Raw genomic sequence first — 23,382 nt, forward strand, 5'->3', positions numbered from 1 at the left:
GCAAAAACAGGCAGTCGACTGTAAGAACCTGGTTTTATTCCATTTTAACCTCGGCCTTTGTCCTGCGGTTAAAGTCTTCACTGCTGTTAACATGTACACAATATTTGTACACAGTTGGCATATTTCGGTTTCGTGACAATTTTGCACAAGCAGGATTTACTCTGTTCCAAATAACAGAAGCCACAATATGACAAGACGCCTGCATGTCATTTTACCCACACATTTTACACATGCAAGTAAACAGTCTTTCAGTAACTTCCATTGCTTTTAAAACATTTGGATGAAGCCACAGTGGTTCAGTTGAGACCCAAAATGACCGTAGTCTTTTACCACACTGGTGTTCCCATTGCAAGTTGAGGATAACACTAAAGCACAATGATTTAAAGCGTATCGGAAAAAGTGTAGCAACATCTATATTTGCTTTAAACAGTTTGACAGTAAACACCAAGAAAACCAGGCATACACAAACCCCCTTGTAATCAGTTGAAGATTTCTCTGTTTGCATAGTGAATACCTAATTCTAGATCTGTTTGATGCTTTGCAGTGTTTTAAAGATACGGGGAAGAAAAAGGTTTGTATCAAATTCATACGACACAGAGAGATCATTCCAGCTTCTGAGCTATAGTTCAGCTCAGGGCACAGTTTGCACCTGGCTGCGCTCTATAAACCACCCCACGGATCTCTATCACAGTGACATGCTTGACCCTCGTGTCCACGTCCGAAAGGTGAACAAGAAGCGGTCGGTGGTTTTCGTCTCGCGTGCCCCTCGCAGCTCGGAGGGGACCGGTCCTGGCGAAACGCTCCCCGTGCCCAGGCGAGTCCGGCTGCGGGGCCGTCCGCGAAGCATCGCTGAAGGCCTGCTTGTAAAATCAGCTGTAGTCTTTAAGGCTTCACCTCCCCCTTGCTTTCACTGATAAAATACAAAGAAGCGCTTGTTCGAGCTATGCTCCATGACTACTGTGTACTGCATGTACAGTAGCGTTTGAAGAAAAATACTGACGCTATAGAACAACATTATACAATCATCTTGCATGATCCACTCTTTTGGCACTTTTCCTTCATTTGTTTCCTGTTGTCTGTTCCGACTCCACAAACGAATCTTAACGCGTCTTCTCCCGCGGAGGAAGCTCCGGAGAGTCAAAGGTGGCTTTCGGAGTCAGGCGGCATCTTTGGCAGAGACGGTCGTTCTGTGATTGAACAACCCCCCAACCCCTTCTGGTCCCAAGGAAGGGCTACGAGCGGCGCAATCTCCCGCCCTGCTTTTTCCCAGGAGAGAGGCAGCTCCGCGCTGGGGAAGGACGGGTACGTGCCCGCGTGTCCGCAATCTGCAGGGACGGCACTTAATCCCGGAGAGCACCCGGCTGCAGAGAGGAGGAGGATTAGGAACTATTTTCGGATACAGGTAAATAAATACTTGGTTTCATTTTAGGGCCTCTGCAGAGCTGGCGCTGCAGCCGCTGTTCGGCAAGAAGTGTTTTACTTCTCGGGTGACACTGCGACAAAGGAAGCGTACGCGAGAGGCTGGGAACTTCTGCTCTTTGACGTGAAATTATATACAATTCTTTTTTGTGCAAGGTTACACAAAAGTAATAAAATTCATAAAACATTCATCAGAGCTTAAAATCGCCTCTAGCCTCATACCGACTTGAGCGGACCCCAGCCCGGCCCCAGTCACGCTCTCGCGGGCTGGGCAAGGAGGTGACATGGCCACGCTGGCCAAAAACGGCAGCTGCCTGGGGTTTTCCTCAGTTTTTAAGCAACCGGATGGAGCAGGTAACGCAGAAATACAGCCAGTTTTCGTCAACGGCTAAAATCAGTGGGCTAAAAACCGGCGCGATAACCCGGGGGCATCCAACCTCTGGAGGAAAGATCAACGCAACCCTGCTACGTTCACTGCACGCCAGCTGTGAGGTCTCGCCCCGAAGGGACGGGCTTCGTAGGACCGTGACTATCCCACATTTTCTCAGAAAAAGGCCTCCTTAAATACTGATGCGACAGACCGCACGCGACGCACCCTCCTCTGCCGGGACCCCGTTAGGCTTTTTTGGCTTGGGACAAGGTCCGACTTAGGCAGCGCCTCCCGCACTTCCGCTGAGACTCAGATTTAAAAAGAGGAAATTAACACACAAAAAACTAAATATTTAAGTCATTTTTCTTTTTTTTTAGAAAAAGATTTGTAAAACGACACTGGCGTGGCGTGCTGGACTCTAAAACCTACTCTAAGAGGGATAAAAAGGATACATTCAGCAGGTAAAACCCCACGTAAATCTAGTTTTCCTTTTATACATTTGCTTAGAGAGCGCCCAGCAGCCCAAGCCTGGGGGAAACCAGCACGAGCCCAGCGAGAGAGAAGGAAACTGCTCAGGGAAGTCGGATCAGGCTGGAGGGACTAACCCCGGGGAAGGGCAAGGGGATCTCTAAAAGTCATGGTAAATCTAGATGCACTTGGAAAGTGCAAGGTTTAGCTCAAAACTTTGGGGGAAAAAAATGCCAGCAGTTCAGGGTAAAAGCTGTGGGTTTCCATTCTCAGCTTATTCTTTGCAAAGGGCAAATTCAAACCGGTGCTATTTATCCCTGCGCCGCTCTCCTGGATCCAATCAAGGCTGTAATTACTCCATTTCCTTCCGATTTACCGCTGGGGTATGAGTGCAATTCAGTTTGAGGCAAAAGAATTGCACCGGCTTCAATCAGCGCCTAACGAGGCTGCACCTAACGAGGCTGCAGGGTCTAAGAGGGCAAAGCTCCCCCTCCGGAGAGGGACAGCAAGACATCGCCCACCAGCCCCAACAGGGAGGCCAGGTCTAGCCGAGGGTGGAAACGTTTCTAAACATCCAGTAGTTTGTGTGTTAAGGAGATATATATATATGTATATATTATGGAATCATTGCTATAAGATTTTCTCACAATGAAAGTGTCAATCTGTTGAAATATAGTATTTAAAATATATAAATTTTATCCATTAAAATATAAGATTTCTTTTAAAAAAACAATCCAGTTCAATTAGGAAAAAGCTCCAGGGTCCTTGCAGTTACACAAGTATGCCAAAAGAGAAGAACAAAACTGGTTCCCATTTTTTTTTTTTTACCATTTAAGATGGAGGGAGAAATTCTGCTGTTTTTTAAGTTTTTTTCCTAACAGATGCATCCAGGAGGAAATTGGGCACTGGCAACGCTCTCAGATCCATCCCACCCTGTAACGTGATAGTTGACCTTCCCTTCGTGCCGTGGGCCAGCGGCAAGCTTGAAAATACCCCCTGTCACCTGGTGCATGGGCCAGGACACCAGCAACAGCGCAGGGAGCCCTGGAAGAAAATCCCTGCGGACCCCGGGGATCCCCAGTGAATACACTGCAAGGCAGCACTCAAGGATGAAGTCGAGCTGTGATTTTTGAGCTTAATTACTAGTAATAATCAAGGAAATTATTTCACTGCTAATGGATGGTGAAGAGCGGTATCAGGTAGAAAGAGAAAAGAATAAAATGTTCTCTCTGAAGGACACTGGATATGGGATTGGGCATTTAATTCTAATGGCATCCTTATTCCCTGAAATTGGTCCGAGGAAGAACAATTAACACACTGCATCATCAGGTGAGCGGACAATTACTCAGTTCAAACCATCAGGCTAGCTGGAACATTGCTGTTATTTAGGTGAGATCCGTGTCACGATCGAGACACAACCCAATATAAGTGTTTCCTTAGCGCGGCGCTCACCTGAGCTTTCTTAGCAGTGTGAATTCCTGCCTGAGGATGGCTAGCGCAGAGCATGGACCAGGCAGGCTTGCATCTCCGGTACGTGCGCCCACAGGCCAGCTGGGCCGGGCTCTTGTCCCAGCTCTACCACAAACTCACCGAGGGCCTGGGAAAGGATGACGATGTGTCAAATAACTCGGGATGCCTCTGAGTGCCACTGCTGAACAGGTAAGGACAAGCCTTGGGTGTCAAGAGCGCTCAGCTATCTCAACCAGCAGGAGCCTGCGGGATGCACGTCAGTACGGACAACCTCCTTCCTAAAATCACCAGGCTGGCGTTTCCCTTTCTGGATTCAAGTGTTAGTGGGAAGAAGAGGAAATCTGCTCTTGCCTCGGTAAGAGGCAGGGACTGCGAGAAGTTACGCAGAAGGGTGTCACAGAGCCCAAGAGAACGGCTTCCAGCTGCGCTGCCCAAGCTTTCCACTGTATCCTTAACATAAATGTACAAGTTCTCATAAAGCTTTTCAGTAAAATCCTTATTTTACAGCTTCCTTCACTGCCTTTGGCTGTCTACATAAAGAAAGCAACCTACGATCTGTACTGCTGGTTCAGACAGCGCGATACATTCAGGTACATGTACTATAGGAGGATATATTTGGTGCTTCCTAGCAGAAACACAAATCACAGCCTCCTTCCCAAAGACAAACAAACAAATGTCTTCCTGTTGTTATAAATTTATGCCAAATCAGCTCATTCAGACACTTTGACATAAGTAACAGTCCGACCACCACAGCTAGCTGCAGTGTAAGGGAGATATATGAGACGGACAGAGAGGAAAACACTGTTTCTCGGAGAGAAACAGCCCAGTTTCCTCTCCGTGAGCAGAGCTCTGGTTTCTCTTGGCATATCACAAATGGCAAGACAACGAAGGGATGAGGTCCTTACCCGGTACCTCATATACTGCTAATACAACAGCCTTAGCGAGGGGAACCCAGACATCACCAACTGCATTTACGTGCATTGCAGTGTATTCACGGTGAGGACCGACGCTTCTTTCAGACCAATGGACCAGAGAGGTTGGAGGATTTTTTTTTCTCTTTTCTTTTTTCTTTCTTTTTTTTTTTAAACTCTGAAAGGACTCTGGCTTCTCTCTGAACTGGACCTACAAATGTCTTACCACCAAAAAGAAAAACAATTGTGTGGGTGGAAGTATGACAAAAAATAGTTTTCCTATAAGATAATCTGATAAACCTCATTGTCCTCTAGAAAGGCAACATCGTCCACCAGTGCTACTTAGCACCCAGAGTGCTCTTTGACCGCAGGAGATACCGATCTACTCTAACTTTCCGCCTATCCACTGTCCTATTCTCACTGTCAAAAATTCGCTGCAGATGTAAGGCCAGTCTCCGGTCTTCCTCCTCTTGCTGGAGCTTCTGTTCCATCTCCCTGACCAGGCGATCCTCCGGAGGCAAGCCCATCTCCCCGGCCGCGTGCCGCAGTCTTTTAACAGAACCGTTGTGCTCCAAGTGCTTCGTTTTGCAGCGTCTCTTTCGTCCCCGTCTCAGCGAAGGGGGCTGTTCGCTAATGATGTTCTCCACGGAATTGCAGGTACTGTTCTGCACGTTGATTAATTCGCTATGGTTCAGGTATTTCAGCTGCTTTTTTCCTGATGTCTTGACAGGAACTGCAAGCGTGCTGTTGTCAGGCAGTGACGCACTGACTCCAATTATTCTTCTGCTCAGCACCTTGGGGCCGATGCTAAGGCAGGATTTGTCCATGTACGCGTTCACTTTTATGTCAGGAACTTCTGACACTCGTGTGTTTAGGGAGGCTCCGTTTGATCTTGCATCTGGTTCAGCAGAGCTCTCGTCTGTTGTTAAGGCCTGTGAATCTCTGTTCTTCTCACTGCCTCTTCCTGGCTTCATTTCACTGATAGAAGGAAAGAAATCTAGCTCTGGGCGAGGGTCTCCTGTTGCGTCAGGTGGAACGTGATCATCCTGTATTTGTGGTTGCTCTTTATTGCAACTAGTGGAGTTGGTGATGTCAGGAACTATAACATCTTCCCCAGGCTCTGAAGCCAAGGAGGTAAGAGTTGCTTTCGAGAGAGTCTTTTTGATCTGGCGCTCCTGAAATATTTGCTCCCATTTTTTCAGTATTCTAGGACTGGCTTCGTAGGTGGTTGGCTTCTGCAGGCTGCGGTTGAGGTTTCTCGGTGTGGATTTTATAATGAGAGGGCTCAGGACTCTGCCATCAGGAAGCCTCTTTGGAGGAGTACACGGGGAGCAGACGATGGGCTTAAAGTGATTGAGCTCTTCTGAGATGCTGTCATTGCTCTCGGGGCTGATGGATCGCTCTGGCTTGTGCAGGGCCGAGAAGGAGGAAACCGGGTTGAGAACGAGGCGCTTCTCCGCTGTCAGGTCTGGGGCGGAGAGGCAGCGATTGTTTTGGGTAGACGACAAAACTCCAACGAGAGGAGTTGACGCGCTGGTCACAGGCGGAACCTGAAAGACAAGGCATCACGGCTCAGAACGGTTGTTGTGGAAATACGGACCAGAAGAGTATAGTCGAGTTATGCAAGAGAACAGGAAATTCGACAGCTCCCAATTATGGGTATCAGTGGCTTTTAGCCTTCTGGGCAACTGAACCTGTTTCTGCCACACCAGCCAGCAGCCCCAGCCTCCTTCTTCCTCTTAAGCAAGCAACGTTCTCATCCCACCACTTTAATAACGAGCACAAAGTCCAGTCTCTGCCTTAGGCCCCGTGGTCATGTCTGCCATCCGCTCAACTGCGGCACACGGCTGGTGCGCTCCGCTCCTGCAGCAAATCAGAGGGTGAGAAAGCTCTTTGGAACGGCCGTAGCAGCCTCTGCTGGTTACAGCAGGTTTCAGGGCTGATGCCTAAGCTAACCAGGGCACGCTGGAGTCTAGCAAGATCTGAGTCTCAAGTGTATTTTAGTATAAGAGTTGTTCTTTGGGCCTCTGAGGTAGGGCAAGTGGCAACCTTCCAACAGCAAAAAGCTTGAAGCAATGCAGGAAAACGAGGGGCTGACAACCACCGCGCTAGCCTGGCTGACGGAAGACGTGTGCTACCAAGCCATGCTCCTCAAGGGAAGTTATTTCCAAAGGATATTCTGCTACCTACCAAGCCGTAAGAGAGCAAGAATAAAGACTTGGGCCAGGTTTAACATACTCAGTGGACACTCAGTGCAAAACATCAGGAGAAAAGATGTTGATGCGACAGAGGTAGATTGGTGGAACGACCTCTGCGAGCTTTGCCACAACACACCACAGCCACCGCACGGCAAACTGAGACAGCCTGTAGCCTGTAAGAGCAGCATTTCTTGTCCTCTCCAAAACCAGCCCCTAACGCTGCTACATTTTGGAGTGCAGATGAATGCAACCAGAAATAAGGCAGAAGTAAAAGCTGCACACGCACAAATGCAAATGGTGTTATTTCTCTCTAAAATAAAGTGATTTTATCTGGCAGCTAGTCTGACACAACGAGAGCCTTTCTCTGCTCACCCCAAAGCACCGTTGTTTCCACAAGCTTATTTTTTGGGGTCAAACCAAGTTTGTGGAACACCCTCTTAGTGCAGTTCTTAATTGGCCAGGTCCATAAACCATCCGCTTTAACAACAACAAAAAAAGAGTCCCGAGAGGGCAGGTTAGGCATAGCTCCTTTGCTTTGAACTCGATCTAGTTCCTATCAACTGCGATAGGGACTGCACTAAGCTGCTAAAAACACTCTTTAACGATGATCTACACCCGTGACCTTGGAGCTATCTAGCTTGGTGATCAGTGGGGTCAATTTAGTATGCCCAACAGGGGTTTTACTATTTTCCAAGCAAAATCTCCAAACCAAACTGCCCTTCAAAGGACTCAAGAGGCTTTTGTTACTTATGGGATCTGTAGAATTGAACCCTCCCCTTCTCCATCTGTGATGAACTGAAACCAAAAAGGGGTGTCAGCATTGGAGGAGGAATGTCCTAGCAAGCCACAGAGCTGTCCAGTCTGAGAAGTGAAAGCTTCCATGATTTATTGAGGATTGCAGGCTGGACAGGAAAACATAATGGAAAATGGAAACACCCCTTTGAGCCCTCGAGGTAAAGGTGAGGTCTCCCAGGTGGTGTAAAGTGGCTGAAGGGAGCAGGGTCTGGCACGGGGGCCCAGAGAGTGACGGCGGGGGCCCCGCGGCATGCAGGAGGGCGCCAGGGAGGGCAGAGGGAGGACAGGAGAAGAGCTCATGGGTCCAAGGGTCTCACGGGCAGGCCCTGCCTTTGAAGCATGCCGTATCCCCACATCTCCTACCTTGAGAGGGCTGGGTCTTTTGATGTGGCACCTGCCGGTGACACGCAGGACCTGGTGGCCCTGGCTAAGCTGCACTGCCTGAATCCGCGGGGACTGCCTGCCGAGCGAGGACCCACGCTGGGCAGCCCAGGCCAGGCTGCACTCAACGCCCTTGGGGAAGCTGCTGCTGCCAGCCACCGGGATCCCACAGGCCACGTTAGAAAGGAGGCAGAAAATGGCCCAGGAGACAGAGATTAGTGAAAGAGCTAGAGGCAGAGAGAGAGTGAGTGCATAAAATTTGCGTCTGCTGGCAAGTGTCCCAACGGTGCCGCCAGACGCAGTGCAAAGACGTTTGCAAAGGTCACCTCCAAACGCGTGGAACGTACCCAGCAATGACTGCTGGAAGAGCAGCTCTGCCCGAAAATATTCTGGGTCAGATTTTCAGTGGCGCTTCATAATCACAACTCATTTTGAGGCCAGTGGTGAACTGAAAAGTCAGGCCTGTTGCTCCATGTAATGAGTACTGTTAATTCATTTGGCCTCCTGGATCGGAGGGGAAGCAAGACCAGGCCAGCTCTTCCTGTAGTGGAGAGCTCGGTGAAAGAGCAAAAGAAAGTTTACTTAGACCAGGAGAAGAATGAGTTTTGCTCTGTTTAACCAGTTCTGAAAAGAACAGCGGAGAAAGAGGAGGGGTGAGGGAAGACAGGATTTTTTCTAAACTTCCAAAACATTTTTCTTTAATCAACTGACAACTCAGCCTTGAAAAGAAAATGAATTACAAAATAAAGGAATGAAGCGTACCCTTGCACTTTCCAATCATCCTACAGTGCTAACAAACAACTCTGTAAGCTGCCTACTTTTCTGCTCGGTAATTTCTAACCTAGCAGGTTTCTATTGCGAGTTGCGAGGAAATGATTGGCCCCACGGCGTTAACAAAGCACTCGTAACACCACAAAACCAGTGTTGTGTATTTCCAGATTACTGGCACTGTATAACCTCAGATAAGAACTTTTATACATAAAAACCTTTCCCTACCACGCTACATGTTTTCAGAAACAGGCAGTACCTTTGTTTTGTTGGCTGGGGCTGATCTCTGCCTGCTCTTTGATCTCTCCTGAATGGTGTCGTTGCAACTCCGACTCCTTTCCACCTTGGAGGTTAGGTTCCTGAAAAGCAGTTGTGTGGAAACACGAGATATTGCATATTATTTTAGGAATAACAAGCTCAACAGCCCTGGCAACATGCACCAGCTACCTGCGCTGCCTGTGGGGGAGGCATCTGCCTTGGCAGGGCCCGGCTGTGAGAGATTCCTCCTACACCCTCGGGATAAAGGGATTTGGGAAACAGATTGTGTCGGAGGACCAGATACAGTAAAAGACTTAGAGACCTCAAAGTCTGGAGCTGCAGGGACTAACTTCAAGGCGTCCTGTTCTTTGCGTGGAGCCCCAAATCCAGCAGGGATTGCCTGATCTCCCTCTGCTGTCCCAGGGGAATAACTCAGCTGCTGCCCACCTGCGTGCCAGGGCCTCAAGCCCTCTCTCAAGCCATCCGTTTCACCATCAGTTGAGTACGGGGTGTTGCCAAGAGAAGCCTTCCCTTCGCCCACATTCCTACCACCTTCCTGGTAGCTGCAGTGCGGCTCATACGGCTGCGCTGTGAGTCAGACCAGGCTGACTACCGAAAGTGAAGCCAGCAACCTAAAATGTTCTCAGCGTGAGGCGGACTCGAAGCATGAGCTCAGCAGGGACCTGGGTGCTGCTCTGCGGAGTTTCTGGGTCACACCGCAGCGCTGAGTGAAGCGAAGTACCTCTCTGTCCAGGCTTTAAGCCAGGGAGACCTTCAGGTCAAGGAAGTTTAAGTAGCACCTAAGCTGTATATTCTGGACCGCAGAATTGGACACAGGCACCCAAAAGTCATCTGTGGGTTTGCCCCAGAGCCCCAGTCTACATTGAAGGGCTCTCCTCTAAACACACTGGCACCTACCTGTGGCTTATAACTAATTTAGGTCAGAGCAAACGACAACACTGTGAAAATCCCTGTGCTTCTCTTGTGAAATCATGTTCAGTTACTCACCATTTACACTGCCTCATGCAACAGCTTTAACTGATAAGCTGTTTGGGGCGGATGCTATCTTTTAGCAACCGTGCTGGAAAAGAATCCAGCACTCTTGAGTTCATCATAGAGAATGATGTTCTTTAATGATTTTGTAATTTAAATACACACTGAATGATTTTTGTGCTTCATGGGATGAACACTAAACGCATTAACATCTGGGATTTTGTAACAGGTAGGAGGCAATCAGATAGATGCTATATTCTACAAATCTGTATACTCTGAAATTCCAGAAAAGTTATTACTTATTTTGGACTGGAAGGACCATTTTAATTAAATTTAAAGCATCTCAGAAATGTTTAGAACAGTAAAAAGAACATCATATTTACATCTGGAATGGACATTAATGAGCTTCAATGGAGGTTCAGCTTCTTACCCTGAAAGGAAAGCAAAGGAGTAGGCACTGGTCTTGGAAACAAAAGCTGACCGATGCGTTTGTTTGCCCTGGAATGGTTCTTCATTCTCTGAATCCGAGAGACGTTCAGGAAACTGAAGTCAATCAAGGAAGAGTTAGCTGACATGTACAACAAAAAGAATCACTTGGAAAATAAAGCTCTTTCTTACAAAAATACACAATTTTCCAAAAGCCCCTGTAGTGATTACATCTAGAGGACATAAAATGAGGATAAGATCTACCAGCAGGTAAAACGGTCATGCAGTTCTCTTCACTGAAGCTGTAACAATTCAGAAGCTGGCCCAAAATTCATAAATAATGCAAAAATAAACACACAGCTCATATGTGTAGCTGCGATTCAATGAAGAAAAAGAAATTAATGATCAAATACTGGATGGGCAAGAAACTAGAGAAAATCCTGCAACAAAGGTACTACAGGACATAATTCAGTGCCCACGTAATCCTCTATCAGCCAAGAATTTTTAAGAGCATTTCCTGTGGAGTCTCACAACTGAAATGAGAAAGAGGCGAAGCTCGGCATGAAGAATCTGTTTGACTCTAACATCATGTAACTGCACTGTAGAAGACTCACGGAGACACACTCACAGAAATGCACGTGTGCCTGAAGAACAAGAGTACCCATTGCAGAGCAGTTACTTCTACAGATGTAATCGATATGTTTGGAAGGGCTGCAGCTTCTTCAGCCATGAGTGAAGCGGGTTTCTGCCACCCCAGAGCACGGCTGGTAAAGCCCACGCTCCCCACTCTCCTGTATTTCCCCTCCGGAGTTTCTCAGGGCTCGGTCATGCAGGACAGCTCTGATCTGAGCTATCCCCCCAGGTATACATCCATGATACTTGTCTGCCATTTCCATTCAAATCGGATGCTGCCTTGTGCACTGCGGTTGTTCAGGAGTGGACTGACAAGCGGGAACAGTCTGTTTAAGAGGGCTGGTGAAGCTGCTGGCCCTGGTTGTTTGTTTGCATCCCTTAGATGTTTCTGCAACTCTCTAGTTCCTAAGGAATCCAGCTGCATAGGGCTCAAAGAGGACACAAACCTCTAGAAGAACATTTGTAGGCATAACAAAGTTTCTTAGAAGACAGTTCTCATTAGCATGGATCTTTATAACCTGTTAGCTGATATCCTCCAAGGGCTATTAGGAAGTCAACCAAATAACCCTGCAAAGCTCCCTCTGTCAATGGAAGCAAGCTCCCAGTTTCAAACGGGCAGAAACAGGAGATATTCAGGTAGTCGAGGTCTTAAAAAAGGTAGTTCTTGCTCCAGGACTGAACCTTAGCAGTATTTCACCTACTAGTCTGTGCCTGTGATGTAGATATGAAAGAGAAATACAAGCTTACTTACACACTCTTGGTTCACTTTCAGCACTAGAGATTCATCTTTTTTCTGCTGTTCTTCCGTTTTTCTTTTTCCTCCTTCCATGTCATCTAGAATTATCTTGTGAATCAGATCCTCAGAAGTTTTTTCTTCTTGTAGTTTTTCTTCTCTCAGCTGGAAATAATGACAAAAGAGATGGCATATTTGAAATGTGGTATGTTCTACATCTGATTGCCAACAACTATTTTCCAAAAGATTCTGGACACATCATTTAATTTTGTGCCTACATTTCTCTACTCTAGACTAGAGCCATTGCCTGCCTCACTAGCAATAACGTGAAGATTGATTTGTTTTTACAATGCTTTCATGTTTGTGCACTCTACACAAATTCCATGGATATTATCTTCTTTACAAAATAGCAAGGACACCACTAGGTCCAATGTTTGGCAAAAACTTTTCTGCCACACTATTTTCTAAAATGCAGAGACAAAAGCTTTCATCACTCGTAGACAGATAATTATACTACAAATAAAAATGTGCAAAAGTAGAATGCACATACATAAGTTTCATGCAAGCTAAGGCATTTCAATTTTAGTCTTCAAATGGGCTGTAACACAGTACACAGAACTTGTCAGACATGTAGACAGTATCATCTAAATGAAAATTTTTAGGAGTTAAAGCAATGCCCATATTAAAACCTGCAAACTATACGAAAGCCTATCACTCTCATTAGTGATCCTTCCCCTGTATTTTCTTTTGTTTTCCCTAATTTTAATGTATCCTTAGGCTTTTCCATGTTGCTTTTTATGACCCTGGCTAGTGGCAATTCAGAGAGGTTAAGATGCAACATTATTTTATCCGTGTACACTGCATTTTACAAATCTGAAGGCTGAAGAAGAAATCCTACAGGTCTCCCAGTGCTGCCCCAGGGGGATCCAGCTGCACTTCCCATCCTTCCTCTGTACTGAATGCTTTGCTGCTTTGCCTTTTAAACTCCATTCACTGCCAGTCCTCATCTATTCCTTTATCATTTATCTTCCCAAGAGATCCCATACCAATTCTTCAGATGTGGAAGTCCGGTAGTAAGAAAAGAAGGTTTCAGAAATGTGTAAATACTTTCCTTTCTCTCCTCAAGAAAGCAGTCTGTTGCTTAGTGATGACTTTTAACCAGCTAATGTCAACTGCCAGCCAGACTCTCCCTTCCTAGCACCCTCTCTTCTCAAAACAAAGAATTATCCCCAACACGTTCCCCTGTCCTGCTGTATTATTTTGCCCATTACTTAAGAAATCAAAATGCCTATTAACTGCCAGCACCTCTTTTCTGCAGGCTTAGTGGTTACTCCAGAACAAAACCCCTTTTCTGCTACTCTCCACCTCCCCTTCCTGACCTACACCACATACTTCAGATAACATAACCCAATTGTACGTGCCAGGATAACATCACCCAATTCTCTTCTCACTCATCACCCAGCCATTCGCCCAGCCTGCCTCTCACCTCCTCCTGAACCTCAGCCGTACGTGTGAGGCCATGAATAGCGCAGGTATATGTGTGTATACGCAGCAGCTCCTCCCTCCTTCCTCCTCCTGACCTTTGCGAGCAAGTTATCCTCTTCCATGGCAGCAAGCCTGACCCTTGATTGACAGCTGCAGGTCTCTGTCATGCTGATTAATCACAGTTATGGCTAAGTACTAAGGCTTCAAATACTTCCTGTTTATTCCTCACGCTGGCTCCATTTGAGTGTAGGTATCTCGGATGCTACTGCAATTTCCCACTTTTCTCCCAGAATAGCAGTGCTTCGGGCCACGGGGCCTTCTAGTGCTAAAGAAAATAAAGCTGCAAGGCATTTACGGGAGCTCATGTCCTCCTGCAATCCAGCACACAGAGTGGCTGATGTTGTGACAATCCAAAAATACTTAATATTTTTCTGCAATGTTGCAGGGGGAAAAAAGCATGGATGTGTGACAAACCTACCCTAACAGATGAAGAGACAAAGAAAACCGAGTTCACAATATATTACACAAAAAGACGATTTTCAGACCTGGAAGGAGCCCAAATGCAACTGAATCCAAACCCACAGAGACAAAGAAGAGAGGAGTAGGGAGAGAGAAGATAAAACCAGGAAAAAAAAACATTGCTTGGCTGAATATGGGTATTTAACAAATGTCTTCAAGACGCATTTTACTTCTAGTTTGGTGATATTTTAAGATATATCTTTAAATTCCTCATCTATTAATAAGCTGAAGCAATAACTACAACACCTTGTCTGACTAATAGACTATCACCACTGACTCAGACGTGGTAAATAGTCTGCTGTACGTTTCATGAGTGTTAAACAATATTTCTGAACTTGAAGAGTCCTTTGTTAAGTATCCAAAAAAAGATTTCCCATCAACTTTTATCATAGGCATGATTTTTTTTGTTATCCGAAATACCACCGAACTCTTTTACCCCGTCCACATTCTGCACATGAAAGAAATCCATACGGAAATCTTCACTTTTTGTCTAACTTATAAAATTACACTAAATTGCCAAATATAAAGTTGCAAAACATATGTAACGACATACAAGAGTATTTAAAAACTTTAACCAAATCAGTGGAACAGGTATTTGGAGGGACAAGCATGACCGTGGATAAAAATCAACACAGCAAACCAGGAGGCTGTCCTGAAGGGCAGCAGTTTTACCGAGGAGAACAAAAAATATTTAAGGAAAAAGCCTCTCCAATTGAAAAAATGCCCTCTGCTTTGGAGACATCCTATGTTTACCTTAAGCAAGAGTGTTAATATTGGCATCCAAGACAATCTTTGCATATAAAACTTGGAGTTGTGTTTCTGTTTGCCCAAGAAGTGATCCAAGCCAGCCCGGCTGTATAAAGTCTGCAAGCCAATACTTCTAAATTTAGCTCACAAGCAGCTCTCGTGATATCCTTACAATGGTCCTTCCTCCCCCTCCAACTACACCAGGGTTATACCTACGTGCTTTCTACAACTGATAGCTTACAGAAAACTATGAGAAAAAAACAAAAACAACCATTACTAATCTTTATTTTTTCTAAATCCTGGATTCTGCCAGGAATTTAAGTCCAAAATTCAGGTTGCAAGTAAAACCGAGCTCTAATGGTAAGATTTGTATTAATTAAAAATAAAAAATCTTTTTAAGTAGCCTAATGCCATTATCTCCTACAGGATGTACTTACAAACATTGCAGTACTGTGCTAGGACACGAGGATTAGAAACTGAAACAAAGCAGCTTGCAACTTCCAACTGGGGAGAAGTATCTTATCCTATCTTAGCAGCACCTGTGAAATATTGGATTTAGTATCATCAGCTGTCAGTAGCGGTACCTCTATCAGCATATGTTTTAACCTGTCTGTAGCCTTTCTGGATATCACGTTTGGAACTTCAGGAAATAATATCCTACAAGCAACTGATACTTTTCAAATGGTAATTTCCCTCCAGAAATAACAATTTTAGGAACATTATTCTTGATATTAACATTCATTTCCAAAATGCTGGTAAACTCACATTCGACATCTTCTCTTCATCCCATAAACCGCCCAGGTTTGCTCGCTCTTTCCAGGCTCCCTGCCCGAAGGAGACTGCTCTGTCTCCCCATGCTGCTGCGAAGCTGCATGTCAGCACATGCCTCAGGTAGGAGTTTCCCTACTGATTGCATAAGCTTACAAGCAATAGACTGCTTGTGATATAAAGACAGTTTAAGAGGATAAATTATGTTTTTAGCACCCAGATATTATATCCTCCTTTGGAAAAATTTAATACACAAGAGCACAAAGCAAACCACGTAAAAGAAGAAAAAAATTCTCAATACGCTGCACTTAGGCAGACAGAGATTATTTAATCTTATTCTGAAAGCCAGTTCATCCATGATGTTGAGAATATTATATTGTAAGATTATCCACTTCAAATAAAAATTCTTCAAAACGTAATTAGGGTAACTACTCTGTTTTCAGCTGCAAAAGGCTGGGAAGCAGGTCAAGAGCTAGAATTTATAAAACAACTTACATCTGTAAGACGTAAAAACTGTTTGAACAGGCATCTCCCTCCCTCAGGAAGAAAGCCAGCATGGCTTATCCCCATTTCACAGAGGGAAGCTGAGATTAAATCTCTCGCCTTGAGACGTAAAGGGAAGCCCAGTTACAGACAGGCTTAGCCTCTGAAATCTGAGTTTTCGTTTCCTCCGTAGGAGACGCTGCCCAACTCAGAAGTTTCCCGAAAGCAGGATACAGAGACAGGAAGAAACTGTTACTTTCGCGAAGTGGCCAACATTCAAAATTTTGCTTGATTCGAGGAAAAAGCTCAAGTACCTAACCAGCTGCCATTTTGTCAGGTTAATCGTAAAAAGGGCAAGGAAATATATCTCCCATCTGCCAGAGAGCAAAAAGGGGAAGACAGATGGGCCAAACAGGAACGGGACAAAAACATCCCATACCCACAAGACACAAGCGGCATAGTTGAAATGCCGGAAACATGTTAAAATATTTTCCTTTTCCTATCAGCACTGGACTATGCACAGCTTCTTTTATCTGAAGTCAAGCAGTAGGCACAAAAACCTCTTTGCTGCAATCTCGCTAAGGTTCAAATGTGCTTTTTTGAATATTCACACATCATTTAAACAGCCAATAACTGAGTGATCAGGACTAGCGAAGGGTGACCAAGTATCCGCTAGCGAGGAAATCTGTCCTGCGCAGAAGCAATGCTCGTATGAGGGTTTTATGGAATATGGGAAAGGAGATGGCTTAATCCTTCCAGAAGATCCAGATACACAACCTGGAGGCACTTGAAACAGCTTCAGAGCTAACATCCTGCCCTGCTCAACTCAGGCAGTTCCTGCTTCTCTGGACACCCGGGAAATTCTGGCCTTGCAGCCGCATCGGAGACCTCAGGCAAAGAGTCTGGCAGGATCTGGGAGAGGGAAGGCTGCAGGAAGGATCCCAGCACAAATCAATGCACATCGCTGGCCAGGCTCTTTGCAATCACAGTTCAGTGTTGTTTCAGACTTTGGGGGAAAAAAGCCATACTCCTAATCACATTAGGAGCCTTTTCCTTCACACCACAATGAAAAATAAGTTTTGTTTAAAACGCAGGAAAAAAATATCAGTTCTGTAGAAATGATGAGTTAGCTCCCACATCATCATGGAAGATCTCCCACTCACTATTACTGAGCAGTTTTATAAAACCCTGGCACGGTTTGTAGTTATTACCTACACAAAAAGCTTTACTTCTTCTTCGAGCCAAAGATATCCCGAATATGTTCATCCCTTCTACCTGGATGCACATTTAAGTTAGTTAAGGAATTACATATTTATACGAATAAATTCTCTAAGCACTTAGTCTTATACTGCTGCCTATACCAACTGTTTTTGAACAGAGTGTTTCTCCCTGGGTAAAAATACCAAAGTCACAATACTTTATACGCCTAGCAAGCTTGTCTACCAGGAGAAGTCAGCTGGACAGAGGAGAATTTGTATGTACTTAATTAATGAAAGGCCACAGTCGGCCAAAGCTACCCTGATAACGTGACGTTATCGGGGAGGCCTCATGGAGCGAGGGGCCCGTTCCTCCAGGTCGCTGCTCCTTCCGCGCACGGGGAAGGCAGGAGGGAAGGCCCTCGCTTATTTTTGCAATTCTGTCTGCTCCCATGTATGCATCTCCCAGACTAGTTATTTAGCTTAAATATCATCTAGAGGTATTAACCTGCTTAGCATCGTTCAAAGGACAAAGCTGTTTCCTACCTAAATATTTCCAACCCTTTCTACAGTTGAGATTTTTAAGTGAAACCTGAAAGAAAATTCTCTCTTGATGGAAACTGTTCCTCTTCCCCGCAGGTAAGCTCATCAGAAGGAGCCTGGACCAATCTCTCAAAGCAAAACACCGTCAGGGAGATGAGGGCCCTGACAACAATCAGATAGCAGCGTTTGGGCAGAGTCCACTTCGTCTCAGCAGGATTTTGCACGGCTCCGTGCAGAGGGAGTGCCCACGGAGGCAGGGCCTCGCAGTGGAAAGACACATTTTAGGAAGTTATGAGCGACTCCAAAGAGGGGCTAGAATGGAAATCATTATCCACTCAGCCACCGCAGTCACTGCTTTCACTATAATATTTCTCACTTAAATAGCAGCCAAGTTCCATAAGTGACTAGCCACTGGAGACATTTCAGTGATTTATATTAAAAAATGCCTTTTTAAATGTCAAAAACATTTTCCCAGGCTTTAACTCCAAAATAGCTGAAAAGCTTTTGCTCCCCACCTCTCCATTTTTGTTTTTGAATGACATTCTTTCTTGCCTAAAAATAGATAGGGAGCCTTAGTTTGGAACAGGCTGTTTCTGAGAAGGATGTAGTGAAGCAGCAAGGCACTGCATCGCGCTGCAAAAGGCTTCACAGAATTACATCCACAAATGCAGGTGCGCTAATAAACCCTGCCCAACCGAGCAGTTCCACCAAGGAAGGTACATTCCCACCTTCTGGAAGGCAGCCTAAGATAGCAAAAACTGGCTTCCACGCGCTCGATTACTGCCAACATTTTCCGGAGCTGGCTGAGCAGCATAAAGGGAATAAATGACCTTTGTTACGGAGCAGGATTAAAAAGCTCTTCAATTCTCCTTATAGGTAGGATGGCATTCCTGCAGGAAATTCAAGTTAATCTGGAAGAAAAACTGCAATTGCACAGCATACTGTACCTTCCTTAGCTGGCTTTCATATTCCTCTCGGAGTTCCCCCGGTTTGCTTAATTTAATGGGTGCTCGGAATATAAAGTCTGGAAAGAAAAGGAGAGAAAAGAAACACTTTTTAGCGCATGATGACTGGGCTTGTCCAGTCTCTCCTAGGAGGCTAAGCTCCCCGACGCTGTTCCCAGGACTCTACGAGAGATTTTTTCAGCCACGCGTATTTATGTTATGATACCGCTATCGCAGCTCTGCTATCAAACGGCAACATGCAGAGTGCAGCGGCCAAGTGCTGACATTTCGCACTTTTGAGAGTCTCGAGAGCCCTTGGCGAGTGGTTGAGCATCAGAGGAGCGTTATGAGGATGTAAACACGGAGGTTAAGCAACAGCCCCGGGATGTCACGGAGCCTCCGAGTGCTGGAAATAAAAACCCGATTCAACCCAAATTCACGCACGTGCCCTTCTGCCAGCTGAACGCCCCAAGGGGGGTTTCTGCTTTCTGGTTTTGCTCATCCGCATCCCCTTCGGCCACGCGGACGTCTGCAGCGTCGCTGCAGGGCCGCGTCGGCCGTCCCGAGGAAGGAGTGCTCTTCCTCCGCTCGCAGCGCCCGCGGCAATGTCGGTGTTTCTGAGCCGCCCAGGGAAGTCGGCTCCGCGGTTCCCGGGCAGGAATTCCCCGGCCTGCTCCCTCCCTTCCCCCAGCCGCTCGCCCTGCGGAAACCCGAAGCACGGGGTTATAGTTTAACCTCCGTCCTAGCAGCCTGCTGCTCTCCAAGGGCCTCCCTTCCTTACGGCAGTGGCCGGGAAAAAAGCAGCCCTGGGCTCACCCCGTAACGGCGGCTCTGGACCCTGGCTGTTCTGCTTTCAGCGCTTTTGAAGCTCGCGGACATCCCAAAATGTGTGATAAAAATCCCGCGCGGCGGCGATGCTGAAAAGGCCGGATCACGTCCCCCGGTTCTGCCTCTCCGCCTCAGCTACCCCAGCCAGGCCGGCGGCTCCGTGTTTGCGACCGGCCGTGCTGGAAGACTTCCCCGGGCTTCTCAAAATGTTTTTGCAATCGTGTCCTTGAGCAGTTCCAATCCTTTGTGCATTTTATCGGGCTGAATTTCCACTGAGACAGTACCAGCAGCAACCTGTGACGTGCCTGCAGCAACCTTCGGCTGCTTCTGACTGTCTAAGGCTTGTCTGAGAGCTTATCTTCACAGCTAGAAAGGTGCATTTTGCCCCCGAGGGTAATAAAAGCTTAGGAGCTATCCCGAGGGAAGCATGCAGCAAAGACAAGCCACATCAGCTGCCCCGTTGCTTACGCCGGTTCAGCAAGCCAGCAGAGTTTAGATGATAACACAACGCTCGTGCATGAAGTTGTGCTGGTTTAGCTGAAGCGGTGCAACGTCAGGTGGAAGCGTTTTCATGCACGGCATCTCTCTGCAGCAACTCTAACATTTACTAGATCTGTTAGAAGAGACAGCCCAAATTCCTAACTCCGCATGGAATAAAGACACCAAAGCAAAACCGGGAACCTCACGGCACAACCGTACGTCTCTATTCACAACACCCCCTCAGAGCTTCCCGGGCAGGTCGATGCGGCGCGGTGGCAACGCAGGGCAGTGGGCACAACGGCGAGGAATCGCACCCGCCGGTCCCCACGTCCAGCGAGCCAGCCTGGATTTCGTTCTGTCTGCGGCCAACTGTGATCACACACGAGTTTGGTCTACATCTTTCTTTTCCGAAGCAGAAGCACCAGTGCTGCAGAGGAGGTTGAGGCCACCATCAGCTCAGTCATGCAGATGGACACGTCCAGCCAACGGCCCCGCGGGGCTCTCAGCAGGTAAAGCCGATGCCTTTCTATAACCTTGCCCTCTGCTTCTCCACTTGCTGCATGTGGATACAAGCTGTGAATGTCCAGATCTGGCTGAAGGCACAGGTCCAGGGCAAGGCTGCTCAGCTCCTTCGAGGCCGCCGTGGCCAAAGAGGGCAACGGCAACGGGTAAGACGACTCAAGAAGCTGCCTTTTACTTGATTTTGCAGCAAAATTGCTGCTTGATCTTCCGCTGACTTTGAGCGGGTCGCAGGCAGACGGGAACGGTTTCGGAAGGCGGCCGAGTTTGGAGAAACATCAGAAACATCCGCCTAGCAAATTCGGCAACACGGGCCGAATAAAAATAAGTTGAACGAGTCACCTTTATTCGGAAACTCTCTGGTTCCCGGTCCATCTTTCAGAGGCTCCTGCATTTTGCCAAACCAACGTCATCCTACAAATCAAAGCTCTACCGCTCACAGCAGCTAATCCCACTCATTAACCCCACCCCTGTTGCACGGACACTTTTAGAAGACTTTGCAGGGTTTTTTTACCCCTTTATTCCTGGCAGGGATAATCAAAACCTTGAGGTTTTCCCTGCTTTTCCTTTCAACTTCAAGCAGTCAGTGTTTGGACTTGCAGATTAAAATGAGATCTTAATGCTTTCAAAACATAAAAAAGAAGTTAGAAGTTGTCTGGCTGCGAGCAGAGAGGTTTGGAAACAGTTTTCCAGCTCGAGCAGTTATGCTCGTTCTTTGAAAAGGAGCTTAAGTTTATTAAGGAATTACATGAAGATATGCCAATGAGAGCAGAGAGTTGGACTCCACGATGCTGGATGTCCACTGCAGCTCCAGGATTGCATGCAAATATTTCAGAGCGATAAGAACATGGGAAACACAGTTCAGGCAGGTCTCCCCCCCTTTCCCGCCCACCACCCGAGTCATCAGAAAATCAGATTCTTCACTGACAAAAGAAGAAAAAAGTAAACATTTGCAAGGGAGAGAAATTCTCTGGAACGGTTCAAGGGGCCGATTTGGAAACAAAGGATTAAAACTAAGAACATTTTGGCTGCAAATTCCTAACTTCTTCACAAGAAAAAGTACCATGATAGAGCTCCAGGAACACTTTAAGCCATCATATGCCAGTGCTTGCTGTGACCAAAATACGCGGTGCTGCCAATCGTTTGTCATCACGGCAAACCCCAAAAAGGAGCTACTCTAGTCAAAAAAACCCATGCAAACCCCCCGAAGCTGTAACTTTTTCTCACCCCAAAGAAGCCCATTTAACGTAAAAGGTTTCAGGCCAGTTCTCAAGTTCTTGCGCCCAGCCAAAAGGGGAAAAATAGATTTAGCTGAGTTCTGAGACTGCAGTTCCAGCTGGAGCAGGAGATGACATCAAAAAATATATTCTAATATGAGGGAGACAGCTGTCAACTTATCATCATTTCTCCCCCACCCGATACATCCTGAATAGGTTAGGACCAATAATTTTAATATTCTCACTGAGAGAAGTCTTCCCACCAGATTTTGCTTGAACCGGACCCGATTTAGGTTCATAGTGCAGTGATCCGACAGACAGGCTTTCATACGAGGTATCTAGAGTAAATAGTTGCTATAATAGGATTTACAAAATTTGTGAGTCTTACAGTGGTATAACCAGATGAAAGGCTGTTTAAGCTAAAAGGAATGCTCCAAGCTCACGAATACAATAGACCGTAAACTGCAAACCGTCTCCTGGGATATGGGCAAGAACCAGTGATGCCTCTGCATGGTGGGCTGAAAGCCAGTTTCAGTGAAGATGGGAGCTGTTAGAGCCATGTTGGTATAAATCCAACAGATGCATTCCTGCTGGTAGGAAACCCCCCGGGAAGAAGCTTGGAATAAAGGAAGATGAAAGATGGAGAGGCCACCTTGGCATGTGAGGGAAAGAAAGTGAAGATGTGGCTTCAGAAAGCTGGTGAAATACAGCTTGGAGCATGCAAATAAGTTTTGAGGTGTCAGTAATTATCTCCCAGGCTTCCTGGAGCAGAACGGTTCTCTCCAGGGTCACGGAGCAGAAGACTTATCTCCACAGAAATGGGGAATGAGAGGGGAAGCAGGTACTGGAAAACTGCACATCAGGAGGCTTACTTTCAACATGTGAACAGGTACCGTAACCAATTACTAATCAATTAGGAAGGACCTAGAAGATGGCAGGCAGATGACAAACTAACACTGACTGTAAGAATTCATCAGTTCAGTCTGATCTCCTTCTTGGATGGTGTAGCAGGATTAGTGGATGGGGGGAAACAAATAATGATACAAGCTCGTCTCTCGGTGGTGAGAGATGCTCTACAGCAATTTGTCTGCTTCTCAGGACAAGACACTCAAAACCTTTCTCTATACAGAAATCTAAGCACCAGCAGGACACACCGTATCAGGGGCCACACATGTACTTTTGAGCAGGACGGGGAAGGAGGAGAGAGAGGTCCAAACACTCTGACAAGCTTGTGGCACAGGTTGTTTCTGCCACAGAAGAGGCAGCCCTTCCTTATTCTTGCTCATTCTCACCCCAATACTATACCTCATCTTTTTTCCTGGGCAATTTTAAAGTTAATCCATTCCATCAAACAGCTACACATCACCAATGCTGGAACAAGGAGGAAGAAAGAGGTTTGTTCACTTCAATGCTGTAACTTCACTATCAGTTGGCTGTAGGGAGCAAATCACTTCTTTTCACGCAGCTTCGTCAGGATTAGCGTTTCTAAACTCCTAGCACTGCGGTCTTGAGAGACAAAAGCTGGAGACGAGCTAGAGAGCAACGGAAATGACAGGACATGAAGGAAACACCAGGAAATGCTCGAGAACTAGATTAGACTAGTCAAGCGGGGAAAGAAGGAAACCACAACCAAAAAAGACTAGGAGGAAGGACAGGGAAGTCACGTTAGAATTCTGCCAAAAAAAAAAAAATACCCAAAACACCCTTTTATAAAAGAATCAGCTATTAATTGCTCTCTGTAGCTACTGGGCGAAAGAGCAACAAAAGAAATCAGCTGCATTTATAACGAAGGAGATTTTGATTAGATATTAGGCAAAATTTTCCAGGCGT

General features: G+C 46.3%; 1 protein-coding gene across 1 annotated transcript in view; it reads right to left on the reverse strand.

Moving 5' to 3' along the window:
* Positions 1-14: 14 nt before the first annotated feature.
* Positions 15-23,382, reverse strand: part of RNF169 (ring finger protein 169) — a 30,258-nt gene continuing 6,890 nt past the window's right edge. The window contains exons 2-6 of the mRNA XM_064505245.1: positions 18,512-18,588; positions 11,842-11,988; positions 10,462-10,574; positions 9,040-9,139; positions 15-6,188 (exon numbers count right to left, since the gene is read on the reverse strand). Of these exons, the coding sequence (XP_064361315.1) occupies positions 4,977-6,188; positions 9,040-9,139; positions 10,462-10,574; positions 11,842-11,988; positions 18,512-18,588 (1,649 nt within the window). The 3' untranslated portion in view covers positions 15-4,976. The remainder of the gene's footprint in view (positions 6,189-9,039; positions 9,140-10,461; positions 10,575-11,841; positions 11,989-18,511; positions 18,589-23,382) is intronic.

This window comes from Dromaius novaehollandiae, chromosome 1 (assembly GCF_036370855.1).
Source record: "Dromaius novaehollandiae isolate bDroNov1 chromosome 1, bDroNov1.hap1, whole genome shotgun sequence".
In the NCBI taxonomy this organism is placed as follows: Eukaryota; Metazoa; Chordata; class Aves; order Casuariiformes; family Dromaiidae; genus Dromaius; species Dromaius novaehollandiae.